General features: G+C 37.7%; 1 protein-coding gene across 19 annotated transcripts in view; it reads left to right on the top strand.

Annotated features, from left to right (window-relative positions):
• Nucleotides 1-12,607, top strand: part of RIMS2 (regulating synaptic membrane exocytosis 2) — a 753,630-nt gene that overhangs the window by 625,982 nt on the left and 115,041 nt on the right. For 13 of the 19 annotated variants that reach the window (XM_062188136.1, XM_062188128.1, XM_062188145.1 and 10 more), the window contains one exon: nt 2,393-2,634. The exons of the other annotated variants lie outside the window; for them this stretch is intronic. In XM_062188136.1, the coding sequence (XP_062044120.1) occupies nt 2,393-2,634 (242 nt within the window). The remainder of the gene's footprint in view (nt 1-2,392; nt 2,635-12,607) is intronic. 19 annotated transcript variants of the gene reach the window in all.

Here is a 12,607-nt window from a genome sequence, read left to right as displayed (position 1 = left end):
AATTTCATAAAGGGGATCTTAAACTAGTTCAGTTCAGTGTTTTTAAGGGGCATTTAATGAGTGATGGTGGTTGGTGGTGATAATAATGAGAAGGAAGACAATAACTTTTGGTGTCCTTATTGCATATCTGGCATTCTGCTTAGGGCTTCCTTACATTTTTCATTGATTAAATGAGGCAGCTGAGCTCCAGAAAGGTGAAGCAGCTCTCCCAAGATCATATGGTGACTGAGCTTACCCAGCACAGCCCGCTGTCCATCACACAGTGCTGGCTCTGTTAAAACCAATTTAGACATTTTCCTCGCATTCCTACTGATGCTTTTAAGTTGTTACATAATACTCACTAGTGGGTTTTAACCTTATTTTGTCTATTGCCCATATCCCCTAATAATTGTTATAATTTCCATTTACTGAATTTTTACCTTAGACACATATTTATTCTTTAAAAGAGGAAAATAAAATATTCTGAATTTTATAAATGTAAAACCAGAGGCTCATAGTGGAGCAAGTAATTCTTCTAAAGTCAGTTAAGTGGGAGCAAAAGTGAGATTCAAGCCCATGCCTGACAGTAAAACTCTGTTTTTTTCTATTATCACTTACTGAAGAAAAGCAAAATCAAACATTTTTTGAAACTGTCAGTTTGGATATCATAGGAATATATACCCTGAATGTACTTTCTATGTCTCTCATCATATATGCACAACTTATTTCTTAAAACTAAAGGGAAGGCTGGTGCCACGGCTCACTAGGCTAATCCTCTGCCTGTGGTGCCGGCACCCCAGGTTCTAGTCCTGGTTGGGGCGCCGGTTCTGTCCCGGTTGCTCCTCTTCCAGTCCAGCTCTCTGCTGTGGCCCGGGAGTGCAGTGGAGGATGGCCCAGGTCCTTGGGCCCTGCACCCACATAGGAGACCAGGAGGAAGCACCTGGCTCACGGCTTCAGATTGGCGCAGCGCGCTGGCCATGGCAGCCATTTGGGGGGTGAACCAATGGAAGAAGACCTTTTTCTGTCTCTGTCTGTCTCTGTCTCTCTCTCTCTCTCTCTCTCTCTCTCTCTCTTTCTAACTCTGCCTGTAAAAAAAAAAAAAAAAAAAAAAAAAAAGAAAGAAAGAAAAGCTAAAGGGAAGGATAAAAGAGTTTATGTCTCTGTGTTTGTATTTTAATTTTATACCAGGCTAAAATTTAGAGAAAATGTGTACAGCTTAACAAAATTAACATGTGATACTAATTGTTAAGTAGATTTTACCCTGTGATAGAAAAACATTTTTTTTCTGGAAGGTCAAGATGATGAATTAGAGTTAAGAATTCATCTCAATAGGTCACTTTTCTAAGTCTCATCCTTTAAATGACATATATTTGTTTCTTGATTTTTGTATTTTCTTTATTAGTTTATGTGTTAAACATTCATGTTGTCGCACCAAATTAAAGCAGAAACTATGATTTTCTAATAGTAAGTTAAAATTTACTATAGTATGTAACTCTCCCCAGGCCTGCAAAACGGGCTGCTCCTTCATATCCTCCCATGTTTATGGGGACAAGCTGGATAGCCTGCTTCCAGCTCCTCACCCTGCACTCTACCTCCCACTACACCCTGGATCATGGGAAAAGCCAGGGTCCTTTCTTTCATGACTCCATGGAAGTGTTGGTCTTGCAATAGATCATGCAATAGCTCACATGTTTTCGTGATTCATTGATTGCTTTCTGACCATATCATCTAAAAAATGATCATGATTTTCTTTCTCTCAAATGAATACAAGAGAAAAAAATCTTTTATTTATTTTTGGAATGTAGATTTAAATTAATAATTATGAAATTATTTTAATTTAAAGCTAATGAAAATTCAAGCCCTGTTAGAAAAATTTAACTGCTTTAGATGAACTTTAATATGTTTTTTTAAATAAAATGAGAAAACTTATTTCAAAAGGCATGTGGCATTGGATGCTGTAATTTTGTCACATTTTGCAAAATTTCCTCCATTGCTTAATTTCTTGTTGAAGGCAATGGTAAAGAAATGTGGAGAAGAATACCTTTGGAAACAGTGTGCTTCGGTGTGCAGTGACCTGAAAGCTTCGTCACACTTGCAGACACCGTACTCTATTAAATGAGCGCACTGCTTTTACATACATCTTTTTTTTTTCTTGTGACAGTGCAAACTAGTGCCTTTTATGGCAGCAGAAATAAAACATTTTGTCTGATTTGGCATAGTTGTATTAAAGTTGGCCTTGAATAGTAAAGCACATTCAAGACCATAGTATTTCAAAAATTTTAAATCCTAAAAATATGTTCTATAGATTACCTAATCGAATTACTTGTATGCTTCAGATAGTTCATCTAAAATGCCTTTTCTGTCTTTTCCCTTTTACTCTTATCCTCACTTTTCATGATCCATCGGCTGACAGTGTCTTTACCTCCAAAATGCAAAGCAGACAAATGGGCCTGTCAGGGAAGAACATGACCAAGAGCACCAGCATCAGTGGAGACATGTGCTCGCTGGAGAAGAACGACGGCAGCCAGTCCGACACTGCAGTGGGCGCCTTGGGCACCGGCGGCAAAAAGCGGCGCTCTAGCATTGGGGCCAAAATGGTAGCTATTGTTGGTCTGTCACGGAAAAGTCGCAGCGCTTCCCAGCTCAGCCAAACGGGTAGGAGTTTTTATATTACATTGATTTCATGTCTGAGTTGTCATTACAACGCGGATTCTTTTCGCTCACTCATTTTCTTGCAGTCATGAGTGGATGATGACATGTTCCAGAGACAAAGGGGCATTTTTAGTTAATCCTTTTTGAAAAACCTAACAATTACTTTTTTTCCCCCAGTGGGCAATGAGCCTCCTTCAAAATGAACCTTAGCACTGTTTTTGAAATGTATGTCCTGTGTTTGCTCCTCAGGGAGGAGTTAAGCTGTGGTTCCCCTGTTGCCAGTGGCTGGTGCTTTGTAAAGATGCTCTGATCTGCAGGATCTTTGCTCTTCTTTAGGTTCCTCAAGTTGGAACCAGCCACATTAATTTTCATTCCCAGCAAGTTGCCGCGAACATGACGCCTCCTATTTTGTGTGAATAATGAAATTCTTTTATTGCTGACAACCTAACTTCCTTTTTAGTTTGTAAGCAACATTTACCAGTAGTCTCACTTTTCTTACTGCAGTTTTTATATTCCTGTTAAAATTTCAACCAGCCATATTCTCCAGCAGTGCGAATGGAAGAATTTTCTACTGAGTGAAGATATTCAGAGCTTTGCTACTTTAAAATTCAGTGTCTAAATCACATCTGTGAAAATAAATTACAAACAACACTCCTATTCAAAAAGCCACTGTTAGCAATTAAGAAATTTTGTGAGTCAAAACAATGTTGCTTTTTTTTAAAGCCTGTTGATAATTAAACATTATATCCTGGGTATCTTGGAAGTAATAGTGTATCTTCTAACAAAGACTGTAATACCATGTTTCTTTCACAGCAGAATAAATTATAGGCAACTGCATTAGATCTAATTTATGAATAAAGGGTTCTATGTGCACAGAAGTCAAGCTGTAAGTCTATGGCACAAAAGAATTTGAGGTTATATTGATTCCTGGACCCGGCTAATCTTGGTTGTACAAACTTTTACAGTGATTGGAAATTAAGCCTTATTTAATAATGTTATATTGAAATAGGAAAGAACTATCCTAACAAAAACACAAGGAGGCAAAGATCCTTGTCCTCCAGGGCCTTGTATTCCAATAGGGCTACAATAAAGAAATAAACTTAAGTCTGTATCTGATAGAGTATTTTATTATGAATTAGCAAGATAATACAGTACTTTAGACAAGAGATAAGATCTGAAACCATATCAGGGGCTGGCGCTGTGGTGCAGCAAATTAAAGCCCCGGCCTGCTGTGCCAGCATCCCATATGGGTGCCAGTTCAAATCCCGGCTGCTCCATTTCTGATCCAGCTCTCTGCTTATGCTCCTGGGAAAGCAGTGGAAGATGGCCCAAGTCCTTGGCCCCTGCACCCATGTGGAAGACCTGTTACTAGTGTTTCTGAGTTGCATCACTAGGTGGATGGTAGTGCCATTAATAATTATTGGAAGTGTAAGAAAAGGGATAGATTGGGGGAAAGAGAGGGGTGAGTTTTTGATTTCAGACATTTTGAATTTGTGATGTCTGTGGAAATTCTCAAATGAAAGTATCTACAACATATTTAAATAAACACGTTTGAAGTCAGTTTCAGAGACAGGGACACAAATCATCAGAGACTTATGAAGTTTAAATGATACTTATAATTCTCACTGAAATTGCCCAAGAAAGACCACATTGGCAAAGCAGTAGGCCGAGAGGATACTCTGTGCAAGATTTACATTTTAGACTTGAGCAGAGACTGATGAGGCCAAGAAGAAGGCCAAAGGGATAATCTTGAAAGAGTATCACGGAAGCTAGGTGTATAGAAGAATTCCAGAAGAGAATGGCTGATACTCTTATTTCTCAATGATAAATTACATATTTTTACAGTTTTGGCATTAATATCCCAGATAGATTTCTTTCACAATATTTTATTCTGAAAAATATAGATCTGTTGACTCTAAACTGAGTTTCTACAACAACACTGATTTTATTTTTATTTTGATTAGGTCTAGGTTTTTGTCCTCAAAAACATTGTGATGTTGGTAGATTTACGAAATATAGTCTTGTTCCTTCTTATGTGATATAGCCTCTTCCTACTGTATATTGCCTAGAAGAAAATAAAGCCTTTTTGTTGTTATTACTATTAAGCAGCATTATAATAGTCACCATTGTAATCATTCATAAAATTGGCAATTCTCCCTATGTTGACAACAGAATTCAGATTATATTTCATTTTGTATTCTGAGTTTACCCATAGAATAACTAATAGAGATTATTTTGCATTAACTGGACTCCAGACATTGAATTTGTAGTTCTACATTTCTTTATGTATGTATTTATGTTTCAAGTAAAGTGTTTCTATTTTCTTAAGAAAAAAATGCAGGCCGGCGCCATGGCTCACTTGGCTAATCCTCCGCCTGTGGCGCCAGCACCCTGGGTTCTAGTCCTGGTTGGGGCGCCGGATTCTGTCCCGGTTGCTCCTCTTCCAGTCCAGCTCTCTGCTGTGCCCTGGGAGTGCAGTGGAGGATGGCCCAAGTGCTTGGGCCCTGCACCTGCATGGGAGACCAGGAGAAGAAGCATCTGGCACCTGGCTTCGGATCGGCACAGCGTGCTGGCCATAGCGGCCATTTGGGGGGTGAATCAACAGAAAATGAAGACCTTTCTCTCTGTCTCTCTGTCTCTCTCTCACTGTCCAAAAAAAAAAAAAAAAAGAAAAGAAAGAAAAGAAAAATGCAATCATAAGCTCTAACAATCTTTAAAACTGAAGCAATCTGACTGCATGATTAGATTATCTAGAAATACATTTAGACATGATTTATAAGATGTATTGAATAACTGGCCGGCACCACTGCTCACTAGGTTAATCCACCTGTGGCGCTGGCACTCCGGGTTCTAGTCCCGGTTGGGGCGCCGGATTCTGTCCTGGTTGCTCCTCTTCCAGTCCAGCTCTCTGCTGTGGCCCGGGAAGGCAGTGGAGGATGGCCCAGGTCCTTGGGCCCTGCACCCACATGGGAGACCAGGAGGAAGCACCTGGCTCCTGGCTTTGGATTGGCGCAGCACGCAGGCCGCAATGCGCCGGCCATAGTGGCCACTTGGGGGGTGAACTAACGGAAAAAGGAAGACCTTTCTCTCTGTTTCTCTCTCTCTTACTGTCTAACTCTGCCTGTCAAAAAAAAAAAAAATGATGTATTGAATAACTTATCTGAAATCAAGAATTACTGTGCATGTTTCCAGTTAGTTCATTTGCATTTTGGAAGACTACTGTAATATTCTCATGATTTCATTATTTTCTTGGCCTCTAAATGGAAATCTGCATATAACTAAGTTGTTATTATTTAATGAATGATCTGATGTTTTTAGTTTTTTAAGGTGGCATATCTTAGTAAAAGTAAATACCATTGCTTTTTCTAATATCTTATCAAAATAAGACCACTTGCCTATTTCCTAAAGAGTAAAAAGCTCAGTAAATGGAATCTTCCTAAAGAAAAATAATATGATTATTGATGATATCATAGTAATTGTGTGGAAACAATTGTCAAAACAGAAATCAGTCGTAAAGGTATGCTAGGCAGCACAATAGTGGCTAAGTCATATCTCTCTTTTGCTGTACTATTTTGTTTGTTCCTTTGCCTGTTAATTGGAGGCCAGCCTTTAAAATCAGCATTTCCTAAGAATCATGTATTACTTGATAGGCATCATACATAAAATTTATCATAGAAACCAAATGAAGAAAATATTTAAGAAAGAAGACACAATCAATTCTTGTCAGAGTCTTCTGAAAGGTCAAGTAAGTGACAATCGAGAATTTGCCATTGAAATTGCCCAAATGGAGGAACTTGGTAGACCTTGACAAACCTTCAAGTGTTAGACAAAGCCTGATGGGAGCAAGTTAAAGAAAATGGAGGGTGAAATAGAATCAACGGAAGTAAGAACACCTAAGACATAGTGAGCACTTACATTTTGTGGTGGGTACTGTTTTAGGCACTTTATGTGTAAATAATTCAAACCTCACAGTAATGTTATAAAGCAGAATCTATTAATTAAGTCTGAGAAAACTGAATTTTGAATACAACCTTCAAATTGCTCTATTTATTTACTTAACATAAACCAGCTACTGTAATACATATCAATCTCTCTCTCTTTCTATCTATCTATCCATCTATCTATCTATAAGCTTTGAAGATTTAATATAGAAGAAACCAATTTACCTGTCAAGTATCAGTCCAATACAGATAATCCTTGAAGGCAGGTGGCTTTCCTTGTGGCTATGCAGGGTTCAAGACTCTTTTCATCTCATAGCTTTACCCTCTTCTGGGACTTCAGAGCCCTCTTTGTTCAGCCAGTATATGGCAAGTTTTTATGGACAGAACTTAGAAATGGTGAAGTCACTTCTGCTTATATTCCTTTGGTTACTGCTCAACCAGATGGCTGATGCTGGAAAATGTGGGGTTAGAAAATGTGGTCTAAAGAGTGCCCAGGAAAAAGAGCAAGTAGATTTCTCTGCTAAGCAAACCATAGGTTATTATTGCCATAAAGCATTAAACCATTATTTTCAAAAATTAAAAAGCACTTTACTTCAAGCATTTTTTCTGAGAGCATACTCTTAAAGTACTATTATAAGTTATAATTAAAACATTGAATTTTAACCTTCTTTTAAAATATTTATATATATATATTATATGTTATAAAAGTATAGTGGAATATGTGTGCCACTTAAAATAATTTTTTACTGAAATAGAGGTGATTTTTTAAAAAAATTAAATCTACTGTTCTTGTATACAATAGTTAAAAGAAAGTGTTTTCTTAGTTCACAGGCCAATCATCATAGAGAATCTCATTGCTGACCAACTCTCTATAATCCTGGAACCATCCTTCCTAATGTTTATTTCTTTGAACAATATTCATACCAGGCATGCAGAAAGTGACATGATGATAAAGCCCCACAAATATATGACCATATATTAAATACAATAATATGTATCGAGGGGTCTTTGTTCTAATGAAGAAAAAAACTAGACATGTCTTTTCACCTCATTGGAAATCTCAAATTACCTCTACAGAAAATGATACGGTAAGGATTATAACAAACAGTGTGCCTTTAATACTAGATGTAGACATATTTCTCACCTTTGAAATTATAATATTTTGCACTTATAATTCTATCATGTTATTAATTACAATTTCAAAAGCCATGCCACTCTTTGTATTTACTAAGTTCAAGTGGTTCAAGTGTTACAGATGATGTAAACAAAATGTTACCTATAAGTGAAAACTATCAACATATGATAAATTATATTAAAGTACGTCTATAGCAAGCTATCATCAGTATGTTCCTGCAAAAAAAAAAAAAACAATTTTATTGTAATGGAAATTAATCCAATGCTTCTTAAATCTGATTTGGATTTCATATAATTTGCTGTAAAAGCACTTCTGTTTTGTATTTTTAATTGTGGTAAAATCTGGATAATGGAAAATTTACCTCTAACAACTTTTAATTGTACACTTTGTCATTGTTAGATGGATTCAGTTTGTAGTACAACCACAACCACTTCTACCATTTGGATATTAGTTTAGATGTTGAATGTCCCACAAAGGCCCAAGTGTCCAAGGGTTGGTTCCTCAGGATGGAATTTTAATGCAAATATGCTGTTTTGGAGGTGGGCCAAGTGGGAAGTCATTAGGAGGGTGCCTTTAGAAGGCAGCTTTCTTAAGAGGGTGAGTTATGAAAGCCTGAGTTGACCCAACCACTCTTTCTCTGTGCTTCCTGGCTCACCACATGGTCCTCTTGCCTGTGTTCTGCCATTGCTGTCAGTGCCTTCACAGAGGCCAAATCAGTGAGACTACCAGATCTTGGACTTAAACCTACAAAACTGAAGGCTAAAACTTTTTTTCTTTATTATTAATTAGTCGCTTCAGGTATTAGTAATGCAAAGCTGACAACCACCATCCATCTCCATGACTTTTTGTCTTGCAAAACTAAAACTCTGTACCTATTAAACAATAATTTTCCATTCTCCCTCCAGCCCTTAGCAACCACTGTACTACTTACAATCTGTATGAATTTGGCTACTCTAGGTACCTCATTCATGTTGTAGCATATTTCCAAATTTGCTTCCATTTTAAGTTTGAGTAATATAACTCTGTATGTGTGTGTGTGTGAGAGAGAGAGAGAGAGAGAGAGAGAGAGAGCACATTTTGTTTATTCATTCTTATGTCAATAGGCATTTGAGCTGTTCATCTTTTAGCTATTGTAATTAATGCTCCTAAGAACATGAATGTACAAATGTCTCTTCTAAACCTTCCTAATACTTATTTCTTTGTATAATATTCATGTCAATATTCATGGTAGGCATGTAGAAATTGGTTTGATGATAAAGCCCACAAATACACAAGCATATATTAAATACAGTAATATATGTGGAGAAAATTTTCAGTTATTTTATGCATCCCAACAGTGGAATTGCTGGATCACATCATAGTTTTCCAGTTTTTGAGGAACTGCCATATTGTTTTTAAGAACAGCTGCACAAGTTTACATTCTTACAAGCAATGCATGAGGAATTTGTACCCATCTCTGATTTCTCCACCTCTTTGGCACTTGTATTTTGGGGAATGTTTGTAGATGAATATGTCTTAATGGATTTGAGGGTATTATCTCATTGTGATTTTGATCTGCATTTCCCTATTGATTAGTAATGTTGATAATCTTTTCATATACATATTGGTCATTTGTATATCTGTTTCAGAAAAAATGTCAATTCAAGTCCTTTGACAAATTTAAAATTTAAAATTTATTTATTTGAGAGACAGAGACAAAGAGAACTCCCATGCACTGGTTCACTCCCCAAATGGCTACAACAGACAGAACAAGTCCAGGGTCAAAACCAGGAGCATGAACTAAATCCAGGTTACTAGAACCCAGTAATTTCAGCCATCACTATTATCTCCCAGGTCTGTATTAATACAAAGCTGAAATTAGAAACTGTAAGAAGGTATCAAATCCAGGCACTCTGACATGGAGTATGAGTATTCTAAGCAGAGCCTTAACCAGTAAGCCTAATGCCCACACCCTTTGCTTATTTTTTAATCAGGTATTTTAGTTGTTGTTTACTTGAGGAAACTTTTCAAACAGAAAAGTGCCCATTTTTCAGACTCTTGAAAAGAGTTATCTGTGCATTAGTAACTTTGTGCTTGTCTGAATCCCATTAGTCTATAAATTCCTTAAGAGGTGGAACTATATCTCACTTTTGTACCTGTTATAGCCAGGATAATAGTTTAAATACTCACTGTTTGTTAAAATAAATGAATTAATAATTAATCTCCATTATAGACAAAGTAACTTAAAAGCACATTGCTCTAGGAAGTAAAATGATACACTGTTTTGAAAGCTATAAATGATCATATAAAATATATGCAAAATATTTTCTATTTATCATCTCATATTCTAGTGTTTTATTGTTATTGTTGATGGAAAGAATAAATAGAATTCTTGAAAGCCCTTGTTAAGAAACTTTCAATTTACTGAATCTGCAAGTGCAAATTCTCTTGCACTATCCCTTCCCAAACATGAAGGATAAGGGATTATTAGTAATTTGCTGATGAGTACTTATAGCCTTTTAATAAATTTCCTAAATCAGAAACATTATATATTTACTCATTAAATAAACATTTTTGTCAGCTACATTATTTGCAAGAAATCTTTAAAAACAAATTAAATTTATTCGAAAGGCAGAGAAACAGAGATTGCATCAGCTGGTTCACTCCCCAAATGCCTACAATGGTTGGGACTGAATCAGACCAAAGCTGGGATCTAGGTACTCAATCCAGGTTATATATAGAGAGAGATCTTCCATCTTCTGGTTCACTCCCCTAATGGACGCAACTACAGGAGCTGGGCCACGCCGAACCAGGAGCCAGGAGCTTCGTCCAGGTCTCCAAAATGGGTGCAAGGGCCCAAGCCCTTTGTCTGTCTTCTGCTGCTTTCCCACGCACTTCAGCAGGGAGCTGGATGGAAAGTGGAGCAGCCAGGACATGGATGGGCACCCATATGGGTTGCTGGCCAGCACTTAAGGCTGTACCACCATGCCAGCCCAGGATGCAGGTGTCTTAATCACTCTGCTGAATGCCCAAAACATTATTCAACATATGCTAATTTCCTAACAAATGAAAGCTACTATTGTTCATATTAACATTAGTTTAGCTGTTAAGAGTAGATGGCTAAGATCAACCATTACCTTACAACATATGAATGATGTTTAAGCTATGAGATTAAAGCATGTATAATTTGACATGGGAAATATCAGAGACATGGAAATGTGTCTTATGTATAATCAGAATATTTGATAAATAGTGAGAAATTAGACTAATCCTAGCACTGGGACCAGATAACAAATAGTGAAGGAGTCAGAACCACAGGGTTGGCACTAGGAAGTAACTTCAGGATTGGGAGCAGGGTCATAACAATACGAGTTAGAAAAGATTTTGCCAACCAGAATGATGAGAAATCAATAATATAAGACAATTTTATTACTTTAGAGTGTACATGAGGAGGGCCTAGTCTATGGTGTGTTATATTTCTATGCAGGGAGCCAGTGCTGTGGCACAGCAGGTTAATGCCCTGACCTGCAGCACCGGCATCCCATATCGGCGCCAGTTCTAGTCCCAGCTGCTCCTCTTCCAATCCAGCTCTCTGCTATGACCTGAGAAACCAGTAGAAGATGGCTCAATCCTTGGGCTCCTGCACCCACTTGGGAGTCCTGGAAGAAGCTCCTTGCTCCTGGCTTCAGATCGGCGCAGCTCTGGCCATTGCAGCCATCTGCGGAATGAACCAGCGGATGGAAGACCTCTCTCTCTGTCTCTACCTCTCTCTGTAACTCTGCTTTCAAATAAATAAAATAAATCTTTAAAAAAAATTTATATTCATATAATTACAAACTACAACTAATTCAACAACTTAAAACAATACAAATTCACAACTTAACCATTTTATCATAACTCTGGGTGAGCTTTGCTCTCTTCTCTGTTCTGTGTCTCACAAAACTAAAATCAAGCCATCGTCCAGGCTGGACTTTTATCTGAAGGCTCAAGGGAAGACTCTATTTCCAAGACCAATTAGTTGCAGGCAAAATTCAGTTGCTTGTGGTTTTGGGATTTAGGTTCCCATTTTTCCTGACATATGATCCCATCATCTTTCAGCGGACAATGACGTATTGAATCCTTGTTTTACTAAATATGTCTGACTACCCATTCTGCATCTCTTCTAAATACCAGTCAGAAAAAGTTCTCTACTTTTATGAGCTCATGTAATTAGAGTGGGTCCATGTGGATAATCCAAGATAATCTCCCTGTTTTTAATGTCCGTAGCATTAATTATGTTTGAAAATAGTCATTTGCTGCATAATGTAATGTGTGACTGAAAGAGAGTCCAAGGGATAGAGGGAGAGATAAGCCTGGAGACTTGGACATATAATACACTGAAAGTTAAGGTAAGGAACTTGTAATTTACCCTAAAACTATTTATATGTGTACCAAAGTGCAAAAGACAAGAGACAGGGAGAACCTGCTGGAGAGCTTTTCAGTGATCTTTCAGCAGGTAATAGTGCTGGGACAGGCACTGGGGTGTTGCAGATCGAGCTGCCACATGAAACATTCTTATCCTATATTGGAGTACTCCTGGAATTACTTGCTTCTGATTCTGCTCCCTGCTGATGCACCTAGGAAGGAAGTGGACAATGGCCTGAGTACTTCGGTCTCTGACACCCACAAAGGGGACCCAGATGGAGTTCCAGGCTCCTGGACTCATCTGTACAACCTCGGCTATTGCAGGTACTCTGATAGTGAACCAGCAGATGGAAAAATCAGTCTTTCTTCTACCTATCTATCTCTGTCTCTTTCTCTTTATTTCCTTTTTCTCTCTCCCCCTCCTTCCCTTTCTCTTTTCCCCTCTCTCTGTCACTCCACCTCTCAAATAAATAAATCTTTTGAAAAACAAAGACCTGAGCTAATGTTGAGGAAGGAG

This window comes from Lepus europaeus, chromosome 4 (assembly GCF_033115175.1).
Source record: "Lepus europaeus isolate LE1 chromosome 4, mLepTim1.pri, whole genome shotgun sequence".
NCBI lineage: Eukaryota > Metazoa > Chordata > Mammalia > Lagomorpha > Leporidae > Lepus > Lepus europaeus.
The sequence above is the reverse complement of the archived record's forward strand: the minus strand, read 5'-3'. Positions and strand labels throughout refer to the sequence as shown.